Genomic DNA, 17,655 nt, shown 5'->3' with positions numbered 1-17,655 from the left:
CTTGGGGCTTGAACTCTGGGCCTGGATGCTGTCCCTGAGCTCTTCAGCTCAAGGCTAGCACTCTGCCACTTGAGCCACAGGACCACTTCCTAGATTACTTTCTTATTTGTCTCAAAGGGTTACAGATCTACAAGAGGAAGCCAGTAAACACTGGTCCTTCTTATGTGACTAATTCCCAGTTCTCATCACCAGCCCAGCTGGTTTCTGACTCCCAAATTCTAGCTTCCCAGCCCACCCACCTTTTCTTCCCTCCTATCTTCACCCATTCTTCCTTCCTCTTCCATTCTTCCTTTCTCTCTAACTCCTCCTCTGCCCCATTCCCTTCTTCTTTCCTTCTTTCCCTCTTTCCTCCTTGGGAGAAAGGATGCAGTTACATTAGGATAGAAGCCATACAGTTAGAGTGACATACCAGATTCCTGGGGCTATTTCAACATCTACTGAGAACAATTTGCCGATGGTTCTCAGTAGAAAAGAAAACAACAACAACAACAACAAAAAGTTGGAGGCAGGAGCCAAGGCCACCACAATTAAAGACGCCCATTAAATGAAATAAAATATTGACCAATGTTGAAATAAGTATATTGAATTTATGAAACTAGTATAGCTCACATTTAGATGTTTTCAAACTAATGAAGTACTTTAATAATATGTACTGTATCAATAGAATTTAATGCATGGGTGATCGAAAAATAAATGCACACCACTACTAGGAGGTTGTTCAATCAGTTTGTAAATTGAATGTTTGGGGAATAATTATAAGGATCCGAAATGCATCTACTTACATGCATTCATGTGCTTTTGAAAGAAATTGGCTAGACATGAGAAAAGGATTAAGTTCATTTTATATGGTCTGCTGAAAGACTTAACAGAATGATTTTCTTGTCTTCTTAAGTGTTCTTGCTACTAAAAAGGATGTAGTTCCTCTGTCATGTTTTGTTCAGTTCAGTGAGTTTAAATTAAAATGTTGGATTCAAACTCTGAAAATCAAATGGATGAAATAACTTTATTTTGCAAGGGGCCTATGGCTTTGGGTAGTGTAATCACAGAAGGTTTTAAAGCAGCACCTTTCAGGGTTACAGAGAGAAGCTCCCAGCTGGCTCCCTGCTCTGAATGTAACAGTTTATCCTTAGAGACAATTTAAAATTCACAGAGTTATTTAAGGACTAAAAAAAATAAAGTATCATTTTATTTTTCCAAGTAGTAATACGTGGCAGTCACATTTAGCTACAGTACAACGAATAGTAAAATAGCACCTGGGAACTTTCCTTTGAACAGATCAAGAAGATTCTTGGCTTTGTTTTGCTGCTGCCCCTGCTTCCTTCAGGCTAGGACTGGGTGCTCAGGGGCCTGATTTTCATGCGAACAGCCTTCAGGGAGTAGTCTGCACCTCGGAAGGGGATCCAGACCACCCCGTTCTCCACCTCGTAGGGGCTGTTATCCCGGGGGTCGTAGGTCCCCCCAGGGTAGTAGATGCCATTGAGATTGGCTGCCTGGCAGCTGTTGTACCACCAGCCTCCCCCATAGTCCTCGGCACAGCTCTCCTCCCAGCGGTCTGCGTCCCTGTCGAAGGTACTGAAGGGCATGCCATGGTGGGACGTGAACTCCGCCCCGTCCTCCTTGGAGCCCTCCGCCAGGGCGTCGCCAGCAGTGCCCCGGTAGGAGGAGACCTGGAGGGCATAGCTCTCCGCCTCCGAGCCAACCCTGAAGTGGTACTCGGCGTAAGCCTGCTCCCCCGCCCAGTCCTCCAGCTCCACCCGGAGGACAGCGCCCCCGCGCGTGAGGGCGTGGAGGAAGTCATTGCCTAGCCAGAATTCTCCTTGCCCCTTGTCATTCGGGCTGCCGAAACCTCTCTTGTAGTCTTGCCAGGTCCGGTTAAAATTCAGTGATCCATCCATTCTTTGCTGGATCAAAAGCCATCCTCCCACACCGGTCTCTTGATCGCAATACACAGAAAAATTCTTACTGGATCCCGGTAGCTTGATATGGAAAATGCCACTTTGGGTACCTGAAGGGTGTGTGTGGAGGGCATCATCACAGTCTAAAAAAAAAATTAAGCTGGTTGGAAGTAGTTACTCTCATTCAACTTTACCAAAGAATGGGCCTGGCCCAGATTAAAGAAGGCAAATACAGCTTGCTTTCCTTCCTCCCTTCCTCCCTTCCTCCCTCCCTTCCTTCCTTGCTTGTTTCCTACCACAGAAAAGGGATATATTGTCCCATAACGCTTCCAGAGTGAGAAATGTGTATAGCCACAATATGCTATATTGTCCCTCAGCCAGGACGGGAATGTAATTTGCATGATCTGTAACCCATCAAAATAAGTGTTTGGGCAACACTTATTCCTGATTCTCCTTGTGTTTAACCGGCCCCTAGAATGTTCACTGAGCACCTGCTAGACGTGATTAGTCGACAGGGGTGACAATTCCACCAGCACATATTTTGAATAGGATGGTGAAAGAAATTTGCTCAAACAAACTCACAACCCGGTGGTCAAAGGCTGCGTTCCTTCGTTCAACATGCATTTATTGAGTGAGGACAGACTGCATGGTTAGGCATTTGGGGGATACAGAGACCAAGAAGACAAGGCAAAGTCCCTGCCCCCCCCCGCCCCCTCCATGGAACTTACAGTCTAGTGTGACAATCAGACCCACAGGTGTTTCAGTCAAGCCTAACAGAGGGTTGGGAGAGGGGTGTCGTGCGCTGGCTGTCCTCTGCAGAAGTAGTTAACTTAGTCTAGGGGGTCAGGGAAGTGTGGATACCTCTGGACGCGCGAGGCTTAGAGCGGCTTCTCTTGCTGGAAGGCAGGTCGTCACTGGTGGCCTCGTCTGCCATTTTGTAGTTCTTGGTCGCCGTGGAGGAGTCCCCTCTGCTGATGGTGGTGGTGCTACTACTGGTCACCACCTTCCTGTGAGTGGACGTGCCGCTGGAGGGCAATTCAGACGCACCAAAGGAATGAGCGCTGCTGGCCTCCGTGCCGGTGAAGAGGCCAGACTCGGAGCCCTGGGCCTGGACCTTACTGGCCAAGTCTCGGAAAGATCCCATCCCCTCTGTGCCGAAGAAGGAGCTGATCTCGGGGTGCCAGGCCAGTTCTCTGAGGGTGCCCTGACGACCGAAGCCGTCCAGGCCGGGGGCGTCCCCGCAGTCGGCGCCGTCCTCGGAGTTCACCACCTCCTTGGTCACCTCGGTGCGGCCGTCGGCCCCGGTCACCGTCTTGGTGATGGTTTTGGAGCAGGATCGACGCACGGAGGCGGAGCCGGCGGAGGCCGCCTTCCCGCTGCTGACCAGGAGCTCTTTGTCGCCTTTAGACGTGACCAGTTTGCCGGTGTGGTACTCCTTCCTCATGGTCGGGCTTCCTGAGATCTCTTCAAATTCACCCCAGTCCGGGTGGGAAGGCGTAATGACTCCGGAGCTGGCGCCGCCTGGCCAAAAGGTCCCGTGGCTGCCCGAGCTCCAGCTGCCAGTGTGAGCAGAGCCGGGGTCGCCAGGCTGCCAGCGCCCGGGGCCCCCCGCCCCGGCGCCCCCAGAGGTCCGGCTTCCGTCAGGTCCCGGGCTGGCAGGAATCCGGTGCCCAGCTCCAGGCCGGGGGTGCCGGGGGCTTTCGGTCTCCGGCCCCGCGCCGTGACTGGCCGAATCTCCCCGGGGATTGCCCTCCTTCCCCGGCCCCTCCAGCTCCATCCTCATCTGCTGCATTTCGGCTAAGACCTTCCACTCCGGAGCGTCCGTCTGCAGCTGGCTCTTGAAAGTCGGGGAAACCAAGTCTGGGATTGGCCTCATTTTCATGATCGGTAGGTTTTGGCTCTCTCGAGGGGGATGTAAGTCTTGGACAATCACCTGCTCCAGCTGTTCCTGCTGTTGCTCATAGTCCTTCAGATCGAGCTCCCGAGCTAAAGCCCGACTGCAGGAGCCTTTGCAAGATCGGATCTTAATATCAACTTCCACCTAGAGAAAGAAAGACCAAGAGAAAAGGTAGAGACGTGGAGTTAATGACGGCTGCTGAGTACCTGGGAGTGCATTGCACTGTTTGGGTATTGGTTTTATTTCTTTGATTTGGATAGCTAGGGATCCATAGCCTGTGTTTTCCCTTGGGCTGCATCCTTTCAGGAAGATGTATTTGGTATAGCAAGGCTAACCAGGTCGTACAAGGGAGCTATTAGAATCCATCGGAAACTCAGCATGGGTCAGAGGTAAGGTGCTATTCCCTCTGCAAGGAAACTCTGACTAAGAGGCTCTCCCTGTGACAGAGGCTAAGGCCTAAGGCATGATGTCATGAGCAGACCAGACTGCAAAGGATCTTTTGAAATCTACTCTTTAGGCATCCATGGAAAATTCACTTAATATCACTGGAAATTCTTTATCTGTCGGACAGCCTTACTTTCAAGGAAGGCTGGGTATGGCCCTGCTCACTGTGGCTAGTAGACACAGTAGTGAGTCGATGCACGAGTGACTCCTGCCCTCCTGGACCCCATCATTCAAAATCAGAGAGCTGGGGCCTGTGAGCCACATGCTTACCTCCAGTCGCTTCATATCTATCAGCTGAGCCCTGACGTTGTTCTGCAGAAGCTGGATGTGCTGTACTTTCTCTATGACTTTGCGCTTCAGGATCTCAATTCTGCTTCTCAGATCTTCTGACACTTGGCTGTATGTATTATCATTGTCTGAAAATGAAAAGATGGGTACTGAAGGAACCACTGAGTGATATGTCACAGCCAACAAAAAGAAAGAAAGAGCCCAGGGCTTAGGCCTGTCATCCTAGCTACTCAGGAGGCTGAGATCTGAGGAGCCAGCCCAGGAACTAAACACCGTGAGACTTGTATCTCCAATTTACCACTAGAAAACTGGAAGTGGTGCTGTGGCTCAAGGGTAGGGCAGTAGCCTTGAGCTAAAAGCCCAGGGACAAATGCCCAGACCCAGAGTTCAAGCCCCACAATTGACAAAAAAAGGAAGGAAAGGAGGGAGGGAGGGAGGGAGAAAAGGAGAAGGGAAGGAGGAAGGAAGTTTCTACAGTTTATTTTGGCTCTATTCATTCTCTGGATATTTAGTCTTTGAGTCTAAGTCTTATTAGACATTTGATTTTTGAACAATGTCATTCATGGGTAATATCTATAATGTCTTAGTTAGACTCTTCATTAGAAATCCAAATAAAAACAGAAGAAAATTCCTTGGAATTGATTCCAAACATGTAATTAACTTACATAGTTTGATCATATTCTAATTGTTTTATTGTAACCTTATCCAGCGGACCTGAGTGCATTAGTGGATTTTCTTTGAAATAACAATACAGTAGTTTCGAGCAGACATCATTTATTTCCAATTTTCACAGTTGTTTTTAACAACAAGGTACTAAGTATGGAATACTTACTATTGGCTTTGGCAAAATCCCTTCTCAAAAGCTCCATTATATTTCTGGTCAATGAACTGGAATCCTTGTTGTTCTTTTGAAAATCAAACAGTGAATTTTTGAGCTTGTTGATTCTGTTTGTAAAATCTTGATTGACCTCGTCAATCAGCCCTTTCATCCTGCAGCCAGAAGGACATTTTTGGCCCTGAAAGTGAAAAGGAACAATTATACCAAGGATCTCTAGCTTGGATCCAGAATGATTTCGCAGCTTCCCCTACAGTTTCCATTGCTTCCCTTTCCCATTTCTTCCAACCATCTATTGTCTTTCAAGTTGCTAAGAGGATGTGTGAGAAGCCATAGAGAAATTCTCAGGGGTCACTAAGCCATGAAATAGATCCCATGGCACAGTACTTAGGTCAGGTTCTTAGTACTTTCCCAGACAGTCCCTGCTATAGCCATAGGGAAAAAACTGACTCAGGCCCACTGCTTACCCAGTCATCATCCGAACAGAAGGGCCAGTCTGCCTCTTTGCAGGCAGACTGCTGCCTCTCTACAATTCTTGGGCCACGCGCGGCTCCTCCTCCTTCTGCAAATTCAGTGTCTGCAGTCTTGAAAGATATTCATTTCCATGCATGAAAAAGAGCAAGAACAGCAACATTAGTGAGAAGAGACTAAGTCACCATCAGGTCTTCTTCAAGTCCCAAGAAAGAATAAGCACTGTCACAAGATGAATTTTCACTGTTGTCTTTAAATAACAAGGTGCCAAACATGGAATACTTAGCTTTGGTAATATTAAGTATTGCCCACAATTTCTGACCTACAAATGAAAACCCTAATACCAGTACACTTCAGGGAATGTTTTAAGAGTTAAAGGTGATATGGCATACAAGTTTATTGTGTTTGGCATTGAATCAGCATGTAGTAACCATTAGGAGTTTCAAAAGATCCATCATAAAGAGAAAAACTCTTTGAATCCTAGTTAAATCTTACCTTCTTTTCATTAACAACTAATAGGAAGATATTTGAAAACTCCTCTGATGTTTCTTGTTTCAGTAGCATGAGCTGTATAGTCTTGCTATCCTTTCCCTTGAGGTTTCTCCGATAGTCTTTTAGATAAATCCATAAGTTGGATGCTTTATCAAGAACGTGAGTCACCCAATTAAGACTTGGAAATGCTTTCTAGTTTGTTCCTTTAGGTAACCATTTCTTTTTATTTGGAATAAAGATAGTAGATGGAAGTAAAACTAGTCATCAGTGAGTGAATGGAAATGGTTTTTGAACACTTGAGAATTACAAATACTAGATGAAACTTTTCTATTGTAATACAAATAAAAATGGGATACAAAAAATTCTCAACTGGCCAGGAGTTTGGCCTAGTGTTAAAGTGCTTGCCAAGCATACATGAAGACCCAGGTTCAATTTCTCAATACCACATACATAGAAAAAAGCTGGAAATAGTGCAGTGACTCAAGTGGTACAGCTCTAACCTTGAGAAAGCCCAAGGACAGTGCTCAGACACTGAGTACAAGCCCCGGGACTAGCAAAAAAAAATCTCTCAACAGATATTATATTCTAGTGAATAAAGATTGCTTTTAGATTTTCATTATTTTACTCTATGCCATTAACAAGCATTATGCTATGACTATATTAGTTTCATAATTGGTTGGGCTATAATTTCATTGACATTTTTCTAAATAACTACAGTAATAATAATTCAAGATACCAAGAACAATTTAATTACCTCAAGAAGTAGTATCCTTTGGTCTAAGAAATGTTATAAAAATTCAATTACTGTCTAGTAAATAATTTAATTGCATTATATTCAAATAAATTCTAGTAAATAAATTCAACTGTATTTCAAAATAAAACAGTACAACAATGCAAGCAATCAAAAAGGAAATATTTATGCCAATGGGAGAAAACAGAGAAATAATTGATACCAAAACATCACTTCAAGTGATATTAGTTTTATTTTGTATTTGCCCTTTTTTTGCCAGTCCTGGGGCTTGAACTCGGGGCCTGGGCACTGTCCTTGGGCTTTCTCAAGATTAGCACTCTACCACTTGAGCCACAGCATCATTTCCAGCATTACAGATTTTAACAGATTTTAATTTGTATGTGACACCAAGGAATTGAAGGCAGGTTGCATGATTAAGCAAGCATTCTACCACTGGACCACACTCCCTGCCCCTTTGCCTTGTTTTCTTATAATTTTGTATTTGCCTTTTTAAAAATAATATTTCAAATCTCTAGAGCTAAATTGTAGACATTATTACAGTATTTAATAGTTATCTTCAAAAAACATACTTTCAAAAAGCATATGTCCTTATCAACTAATATTTTCTAGGATTGCTATCTGGCTCCCAGGTAACATATTACCTTTAATTTTTTTTTCTTTTTTGTCTTGAAAGAAACACAGAAGTACAGAAGGACCTTTCAGAAAAGCTATCTACAACTCAATGTTCTATTTACTCTAGACATATAACAAACAGTTAAGAATTAGAAAAACAGTCGTCTTCTAAAATGTTTCATTCGATTAACTTACATAATGCCTCCAAGACTTTGTAGAGACAAAGATGGAAATGCTCACCAATTCCAGGGGTGTGGCTCAAGTGGAGGAGCGCTCATCTACCAGGGAAAGGCCCTACGTTCAAAGCCCAGTACCTCCAAAACAAAGATACTCACATACCAAAACATGATTAGCAAGAATGAGTATGTAGCTCAGTGGTGGACTGCTTGTACTCTACATGCACAAGGCCCTGGGTTCAATCCCTAGCACAGTAAAAAATAATAAATAATCAAACAACGATAGATGTCAATGTTGCCCTAATTACTTCCCAATGTCTGCCTTTGGAGCCCATGTTGCCTGAATCCATGTCACATCCATCTAGGAATTCATCTCCAAGGCCTGGAGCCCATGAAGCCACGAGAGTGTCAGAACTTTGGGAGAAACACCAGAGAGAAGCTGAGGAGAGAAGACAAATGGTTCCATACCCATCCTGTGCTGACCAGACTCAGGACGAGGCAGGCGATTCTCAGGGAAAACATCTTTCTGGAGTCTGGGCCTGGCTCATGAAGAGAAGAAGAAGGAATTGCCTGCCAGAAGAAGGAAGGAATTGCCTCTACTCCTAGCTCTCACTCCATTTAAATGGGCAGGACTGTCAATGCTGGTTAATCATCACCGTTGTCCTATTTAGACAGTCAAAGCTCACCCTCCATCCTTTGCTCTGGCCTTATGTTGGTATTCCAGAAAATCTTGCTCAATTCACTTCATCCTGCTTGCTTCCGGTAAGTTGTTGCAAATGGCAGCATTTGATTCTCCAGCCAGCGGGTAAGGGACGTGCCAAGCTCCAGGAAGTGGATGAGGAAAGGTGCAAAGAGGAACACTGGGGAAGTTTTTCCATACTTTCACACCCGAAGGAGAACACCTGCAGCATTGAACCCGTGGAGAGCCATGTAGTAAATGATTTCACACTATATGTAGTAACCAGGGCTGGGGGATTTGACTTGGAAAAACTGGCTTGAGGGCCTTCTATAATGCTTATGTCAAGCAGATTATTTTCCTTGTTAAGATAGCAGTTTCTGCCTGTCCATTCCGGATTCATAATCCTAGCTATTCCATTCCCAAACTCTATGATGCTACTTTAACCTCTATAGGAATCGGTTGACTCATTTTTAAATGGGGATAATGATAACCTACCCCATATGTTTGTTTGTCTTTTCCTTTTTGGTACTGGGAATTGAACCCAGGACATTGCACTTGCTAGGCAAGTGCTTTGCCACTGAGCTGTATCCCCCCATGTGTTTTAGGGAAGAATAAAGAGCCCTCTGAGTGGATGGTCACTCCATAAGTAATAATAGTTAATCAAGAGTCCAAGGTTCCAGGAAACAGTCCTTCCTTCCTCATTCTGTGCCTTTGAGAATGCTAGCCTGCTTTCCCTACCCTGCAGCTCCATGTCAAATTTCTTGGCTCACCAGAATCCTACTTCTGAATATGTCCCAGAGAAAATGAAATCAGGATCTGTCCTGAATGGATATAACAAGAAATCAGGATCTGTCCTGAATGGATATAACAAGAAACAATTTGAGGACCACCACTCAACTACCCGCTGGAGGCATTTCCAAGCATGCTCCTGAGGCATTTTCCTTGCTCATCCCTGGTTCCCTCAAGTGTCCATACATCTCGCTCCTGTATTGCAACCATGCCTCTGCTCAAGTGGTACCCCAGAAATCTTGAGGGAAAAAACAGCATCTTTCCCGGTGCTCTGCTTCATCAGTCGTGCTTTGCTTTCTTTCATGGCACTTGATCAAAACTGGACAAGATGGTAGCTGAGGGTGGTGGAAAGAAGCACCTGAATTCTAGTTGCATGGTAGGACAGACTACTTAAACCCTCTGAGCTAGTGGGATCCTTAAAAATGGTTCCAGTCATGGGTGGAAAATTGCTACTGCTCAGTTCAGGGCTAAGTGCCTGCTAGAATGCCTATATAGGGAAGTCTAGCACTAGAGAGGATATTAGGCAGTGTTAGTGGGTTTTGAGACATAGGAATAATAAGAAGCACCATTTTTAAGGATCCTACTATGTATATCCAATCATATATATGACATATATTATGTACGTATTTAAATGATATATGTGTCTATATCTTTATCTATGTACACATTTTTAATATATTTTTCTAATAACTCTGCAGGATCAATATTGTCATCATGCTTATAGATGAAGTAAAATATGGAACTAATGAATTGCCATTGCAACACACAAAAGGAAGCAACTGATCAAAACAATTTCCTTTGAATGGGCTGTCTGCTCTTTCCTGGAAGAAAGGAAGTGTTCTATTCTTTGCCAATTGCATTTTTGTTGATGGTGGTGGTCATAGGGCTTGAACTAAGGGCCAGGGTGCTGTCCCAAAGCTTTTGCAGTTAGCTTCAAACCATGATCCTCAGCTCTCAGCCTCCAGAGTAGCTAGGATTATAAACATGAGCCACTGGCGCTTGACTGCCAATTTATTTTCGAAACTGAGCTCTGAGAGCAGTTCACTTAATCATGAGTTTATGTTTAACTATCATGTACCACAGACATACAATTTGTCCAGTCCTGTATGCTGTATGCTTGAGACAGAATAACAATAATACAGTCTTTTACCTTTAAGTTCCCCACTTAATGAGCAAGTCAAGTAAGTACACAGAAAAACAAACTTAGGTTAAACCATATAAAATTTCTGTAGTAATAGGTGAAGATGATGCTAATTTTCAGAACTTGTCCAGCCTGAGCCTCAAAGGTTTTCTTAGACATTACAGGTGTAGAGAAAAATAGGAATTTCTGTGGATGCATAGACATGGAGGAAATAAAAGCTTTTAAAAAAAAGTCTTGGAAGTAGTGGCTCAAGGGATAGGGCGGTAGCCTTGAGCTGAATTGCTCAGGGACAGCACCCAGTCCCAGAGTTCAAGTTCCATGATCAACAAAAAACAAACAAAAACAACAAACAAACAAAAAACACTTAACAAGTCTTACTTGATTCCACCATGCAGCATTTCCTTTCCTCTCCTTATTCAAAAAAAAAAAAAAAAGAAATTCACCTTATTTTCTTCAATGGAACTCTTTCCGGAGAGGCATACATGATTCATTTTAAGCAGTTTGGGAATTTAGATCTATCATCTAATAACCAATTAATCAACAATCATTCTATAATATGAAGATTTTTATTTTGCAGTGTGGAGATTGTGCATGCTAATCAAGCTTTCTACCACTGAGCTACATCCCCAGCTCTTGGCTTTTAGAGGCAGTGTGTTTCACTATGCAGCTCAGACTAGACTTGAATATGTGATGTCCCTGCCTCAGCCTGCCAAGTGCAAAGAGTTTGCAGGCATGTGCCACCATGCCAGCCTAACTAGCTATTCTTCCTCTCTCTCTCTTCCTTTCTTTTCTGTCCTTTCCCTCCCTTCCTCCCTTCTTTCCTTTCTTCCTTCCTTCCTTCCTTCCTTCTTGCCTTAGCCCAATTTTTTTTTTTGCTAGTCCTGGGCTTGAGCTCAGGGCCTGAGCACTGTCCTTGGACTTTCTCTACCACTTGAGCCTCAGCACCACTTCTGACTTTTTTCTATGTATGTGGTACCGAGGAATCGAACTCGGGTCTTCATGCATGCTAGGCAAGCACTTTAACCACTAGGCCAAACTCCGGGCCCCCTTAGCCCAATTTTAATAGCTTTTATTTAAGCACTTTCAGTAAAGTCCTCACTAAATATTTATGAGACTATATGTGTTCATGTGTAAGGGGGGGGGTAGGGTGGAAGGGTGTCCTGATTTTAAAGTGTACATATGTGTACATATGTGAGAGAGGGAGAGAAAAGAAAGGGAGAAATCCTAGAGTTTTTCCCACAGTTTCCTTTCATTCTTAATTTACATTTTCAACTAAATAATTGATTGTTAAGACCATTTTTGTCTTAGTTGGCCTGTTCTTTCTCTACATTTACTGAATTTTGTTGCAGACTACCCATGCGAACATAAATGTCATTTTTTTAAAGGACAGCCATTATACAGATAATCAGCTGACGTAACTGAATCAATGACATGGATCCAAAGGTTATGCAGTTTAAATCTGTCCTGCTCACAGTGCACTGCTGGGACTAAAGAGGTGTGAAAACTAAATACCATGGGGTACCTTGAATAGGATCCTGGGACCAAATGTGACCATCTGAAAATGGATTAAGCTTGAATGGATGTATCCAAGTTGGTTTCATTGTTTTGACAAATGGGTCATAATAAAGGACTAACATTAAGGAAACAGGAAAACCCTCAAATTTCTATTTGTTCTATCTCTGAAGCAAGTTTGTATTTATCTCATTTGACCCTTACCACAGCTTAGTGATGTGAAGAAAACAAATGAAGGAAAACATTTCCAGTCCAAGGTCTGCTCCATGTTAGCTCTTGGAGATTTTTGTTTATTTTTTTAGTCACATTTTAAACAGTTGTCCCCGAGCATGTGAAAGATGCCCCTTTCATCACCGAGTGGAATCTGCCCCCGTCTGTTTGTTTAGGGAGAGCCAATGTTCAGATTTAGGGCAAGATCTGTCCAGCTACCTGGAATGACTGCAGCTTTCTGAGTTGCCAGGAAAAGATAATCTGGGGGAGACTGGGAAATGGGAGTGAGGGCTGAGACCATGGGCTGTAGATCTGGGAAACCTAGTTGTTGACCTGAGTAAGCCATGATACTGGATTCACCTCGGTTTTCGGTTTTCTCAATGAAGTTAAAGTGAGCAAGAGCTTGAAGCTGTGCCAACCAGCCTCACCAGAAAACCCCAGACCTGCTATAGAGCAGCGCTCTGCTGGGTCTAAATGTCAGACTTACGGCTCATGATCAAACAATCACTATCATGGCGTTAGGACCAAAGCTCATGATTATAGGCCAATAACTTGATCTGTCTCCCGGTTTTCTTTTCCTTCCTATAGGAGAAAGTAGGGCATCCTGCATGTAGATAATTGTTGCAGAATAATGGTTTCTATATACTTGTTTGCAGGTGAATTAATTCTGGGAGAATCCTCTGTCCCAAAGTGGTTTTTCAAATCTCCCTTCCCAAGAATCCCTATCAACAAAAATAACTATATTCTCTGATGGTATTCAGTGCATCTAATTAATCATTTAAAACATTTTGAAAAATCACCGGGGCTTTGGAGACAAATAACCCTTGAACTCAAGAGGAGATCAAGAGAAATGATAAAAAATATTGGAATTGTAGACAGATCTTAAAAATGCAGTGATGAATAGAAGATAGTCAAGCTGGATTAGGGATTTAGTTTGTTGATACAGTGCTTGCTTAGTTTGTGAGACACCCTGGTTTTGATCTCAGGACACACACAAACTTGTAATAAGTATATTTAATAAGTACAGAAGACTTTAGCAGTCCTAATTCTCTGAAGTGTTTGGGGGTAAAAAGCAGCTCTACTAAAAAAAATCATTAAAATCTCACAATATTTTTATGAACTACCACTAAAATAATTAGGCAAAAATACAAACCCTAATTTTTATTAGCTTTTAAAAAGATATAAAAGTATTTTCAATAGTGCTGGGAGTTTGGTCTAGTCGTAGAGTGCTTGCCTAGCATGCACAAAAACCCGGGTTTGATTCCTCAGTACCACATACATAGAAGAAGCCAGAAATGGTGCTGAGGCTCAAGTGGTAGAGTTCTGGCCTTAAGGGGAAAAAAAAAGAACACAAGGACAGTGCTCAGGCCCTGAGTCCAAGCCCAGCACTGGAAAAAAAAAGTATTTTTAATGAATATAATCAGGACAAAATAGCACAGAAAGAAGTTCCCTCCTGTTACTTTTCACAATGTAGTATCCAGTATTCTGACACTGATTCACAGCACAGTGATGTCATTTAAGCATGCATATGTGCACACAGACACAAATCCATAATTAATAAAAAGATAACCCAATAAAGAAATGTATGTCAAACTTATTAGAATGGTTGCTTGCTTGGGGTAGATAGGAAGGAAGAGAAATGGGATTAAATGAGAATCAACCAACAATGGACTAGCTCAATATAAACCAGTGGGAATGGTATGCTAGAAGCAATGAAATCAGCTGTGCTTTCCCCCTGTGGTCACAAAAACATGTCCATGCGCGCGCGCACACACACACACACACACACACACACACACACACACACACACACACGTGCATGCACACACATGCATGGAACAAAAGGAAATATTGTCCTCTTCCCCTATTATTATTGTGTGTTGAACTCACCCAACTATATTTAACATTTTTCACCTCACTCTCTGGGAACTACATCAAGCAGGCAAACACTAGCAAACATGTTTTCCCCAGAGTTCGATGTATACTTACTTCTTCCCCCTTATCATCTGAATAAACCAAAGGAATCTCCTAAAGCTACCTTGACTAGTTTATACCAGTTAGGATCTAAGTCTTGTAAAGAGAGCAAACATCCCAAAACACAGATGTTTTTCCATCTCCCACCCACTTCCTTCCCACTCCCACTCCTGATGAAATCATTAAAATATGACTACTAAAGTACTAAATATTAAAAATGAGGAAAAATACAAACCCTAGAGAATTCCAGGATATATTTTATATTTGGTCAACAATTGATTACTCTGTGTATACTTAAGAGCTCTGCCTTATAGTTGCATGACTTGAAGCCATGATACCACAGCTACAAAGAAAATCTGTTTTCATAAGATCTTCTTTGTACTTAAAACTTTTTGGTTGTTTCACAAGAACAATCCTTTTTTTTTTTTATTAGTCACGGGGTTTGAACTCTGGACCTGGGCGCTCTCCCTGAGCTCTTTAGCTCAAGGCTAATGCTGTGCTTCTTGAACTCTTTAGCTCAAGGATAATGCTGTACCCCAAAGCCACAGTTCCACTTATGGCTGGAGATAAGAGTCTCACAGGTTGTTGTGCCTGGGCTAGCTTGAACTGCCACCCTCAGATCTCAGCCTCCTGAGTTAAGCCAGGATTACAGGTGTGAGCTGCCAGTGCCCAGCCAAGAAAAATCCTTTTAATTTCAACTTTGTTGAAATAAATGAGCTCATTGAACCTGCAACTATTTCAGATGTTTTGTGTCTTAACCTATAGCCCCTTTGAAGTTCACTACAAATAAGTAGAAATTTGAAATTCAGTTCATTTTCAACATCCCAATAGATTTTTAAAAAAGAAGTAAAAACAAGAAAATATATACCTATTTGAACAAGCCAAACATTACAGAGTTAATAAAGAAAAAAGTATAAATTGACCCAACATACAGACAAAGCATGTACACAGGCTACTGAGAACACAGGAGTCTCCAAAATGTTTTTGAAAGAATGTTGTATGTAACTACTCTGGGGGGAAAACAAGATGAGGTGTGGGGGTAGGGGGGAGGGAAATGGGCACCAAGACATGAGAAAGGGTATCAATGTATGTGAATTAATGTACCTTCTATCTGGCAAATATAATGTAACTGTTTTATTAATTACAATAAAAAATATATGAAAAAAAGAAGTGATCATGGGGGAAAAGTATTCAGGCTTCTTTGTATTTTTGGTAGATTTTAGTATTTTATTATATCTTACATAATAATTGTTTGGAAGAGAATAAATATATACAAATTATGTATACAGGTCAGGATTATATTTTATTCAAAATGTCTATTCATATATATTTCTTACATAGGTATCATCATGTTTTCCATATTTACAATGCACCTATTTTGTCAATGTTTCCATGATGATACATACTATGCTTTCTGTGCAATCAGTGGATTCGCTCTCATTTTACAAATGAATCACCTTGCTTGTCCCTTCTTTCACTATGAAATGTTTTCATTACATTTATGCTATATTTATATCTCTGCGCATAACTAGTTTTTCTCTCTCTTTTTTATGGTAGAAAGCAAACCCATGAGCTTTCTCAGACTAAACATAGACTTTACCACTGAGCTGTACTCAGCCCCTCTTTTATAATCATAGTGTTCTTAAGGCTAAATCACAGGAGAAATAGTACTGCATCAAAACATATAACTATTTACATAGTGCTTCCTATTTCTGACCAAATTGTTCCTGCAGAGGATTTTCTAGATTCACATAGGGTAGACTATTTGCATTCTTATTTTCAACATAAAGACAGTTTGAAGTACGACCAAGAAGGAGCAGTCAGTGTTCCAAGAAGGAACAGCAAGGGTGCCGCTGCCAGGATTCTGGCATGCCGCATGTGTCATGACCAGAGGGGTGGCATTAGACATAGAGAAGAAAATGGACACAATAAACCATTAGGAGGTAGACCTGACAGGCCTGCTCAATAATTGGATATAGGGGAGGAAGAAATAAGGAGAATAGGGTCTGGGAGTGAGATGATTATACTCAGAGAGAAGATAAGGAGGATATTGCAGTGTGTCCAGTAGCTTGCAGCTGAATGACTGCTTCATGCTTACCTGAGCAAATGAAGACTACAAGCCATAATCCAATGCTCCGATTCCCCAAAAGCTCACAAATACTTGTTTGGACATCTAGAAATTAACTTATTGTATTTTTTTTTTACCAAAGGGCAACACAAGAGAAGAAACTTAAATATTTTGCCCTTTTAATAAATTCTAATTTTTAGTTGGAATAATTTTATATGGAAATCAGAAATGACTTATTGTATTTTTTAAATCTTCTCTATTCTAAAAAACCAAGTGCCACCAAGCATTGGTGGCTCACGCCTATAATCCTAGCTATTCAGGAAACTGAGATCTGAGGATCATAGTTCAAAGCCAACCCAGGCAGGCAATTGTCTATGATACTTTTATCTCCAATGAAAACGAGAAGTGGAGCTGTGGCTCAAAGTGGAAGAATGCTAGCCTTGAGCAAAAGAACTCAGTGACAAAGCCTAGACCCTGAGTGCAAGCCCCGTGACAAGGAAGGAAGGAAGGAAGGAAGGAAGGAAGGAAGGAAGGAAGGAAGGAAGGAAGGAAGGAAGGAAGGAAGGAAGGAAGGAAGGAAGGAAGGAAAGAAGGGAAGGAAGGAAAGAAGGGAAGGAAGGAAGGAAGGAAAGAGGGAAAGAAAGAAAGAAAGAAAGAAAAGAAAGAAAGAAAGAAAGAAAAAGAAAGAAAGAAAGAAAGAAAGAAAGAAAGAAAGAAAGAAAGAAAGAAAGAAAGGTTCATGAGAACCAAGAAGTAAGATTAAGAAGCTTTGAGAAGGAAAAGATCCAAAGTGGAAGCTCAGGACTTCAGATCTATCCTTCCTAATACCACTCGTGTACTTTCCATAGGCAACCAAATGCCTTGCTCAGCTGTTCTTTGGAGAGCCAGCAATGTCAGAACTCAAGCCGCCAACATCTCAACGTCTCTGAGAATGAAGAAATCACTGCCTTTCCTCACCGCCTGGCTCGCAGCAGGCTGGGGCGGATCATTCCCTGTGTGCTCTGCTCCACGCTGCAGCCCCTCTGGCAGTTAATCACCTGTGGCTAAAGGAAGTTCTGCTACCAGAACTCCAGCAACTTTCCACTCCAGCTCACTTCATGCACCAAACACTTGAGTTATGTGGTATGACTTGTGCTTCTGCTCACTGAGTTTCTGGGATTTTTTTTTTTTTTTTTTGAGGAGGGGAGTACTGGGGCTTGAACTCAGGGCTTTGAGCTTCCAAGGTGCTCTACTACTGAACCATACTTCCAGTCCATTCATGCTTCTGAGTTCGTGTGAGTGTGTGTGTCTGTGTGTTTGTGGTACTGGGGTTTCAACTCAGAGCTTTGCACTTGCTAAACAGATATTCTACCACTTGAACCATGCCTCTAGCCCTTTTTTGCTATTGTTATTTTTGAAATAGAATCCCTGCCCCCCTCACC

General features: G+C 42.4%; 1 protein-coding gene across 1 annotated transcript; it reads right to left on the bottom strand.

Annotated features, from left to right (window-relative positions):
* Positions 1-984: 984 nt before the first annotated feature.
* Positions 985-8,468, bottom strand: Fga (fibrinogen alpha chain). The gene is made up of 6 exons (XM_090356833.1): positions 8,330-8,468; positions 5,827-5,943; positions 5,357-5,540; positions 4,507-4,652; positions 2,757-3,936; positions 985-2,038 (listed from the first exon to the last, which is right to left on the bottom strand). Exons 1-6 carry the CDS (start codon positions 8,381-8,383, stop codon positions 1,326-1,328), a joined length of 2,394 nt encoding a protein of 797 aa, XP_090212959.1. The 5' UTR covers positions 8,384-8,468; the 3' UTR covers positions 985-1,325.
* Between the last annotated feature and the right edge of the window lie 9,187 nt (positions 8,469-17,655).

The sequence above is a fragment of the Megascapheus bottae genome, chromosome 23, assembly GCF_031878675.1.
Source record: "Megascapheus bottae isolate mThoBot1 chromosome 23, mThoBot2.hap1, whole genome shotgun sequence".
Taxonomy (NCBI): Eukaryota; Metazoa; Chordata; class Mammalia; order Rodentia; family Geomyidae; genus Megascapheus; species Megascapheus bottae.
The sequence above is the reverse complement of the archived record's forward strand: the minus strand, read 5'-3'. Positions and strand labels throughout refer to the sequence as shown.

What these genes read in the sequence shown, in the direction of transcription:
- Fga (XM_090356833.1), bottom strand. Translation starts at nt 8,383, where the DNA reads ATGTTTTCCCTGAGAATCGCCTGCCTCGTCCTGAGTCTGGTCAGCACA. An exon ending in GTCTGGTCAGCACAGGATGG is followed by an intron (nt 5,944 to 8,329) that starts GTATGGAACCAT and finishes ATATCTTTCAAG; the next exon opens with ACTGCAGACACTGAATTTGC. An exon ending in TAAGCCTCGCGCGTCCAGAG is followed by an intron (nt 2,039 to 2,756) that starts GTATCCACACTT and finishes TTTTTTTTTTAG; the next exon opens with ACTGTGATGATGCCCTCCAC.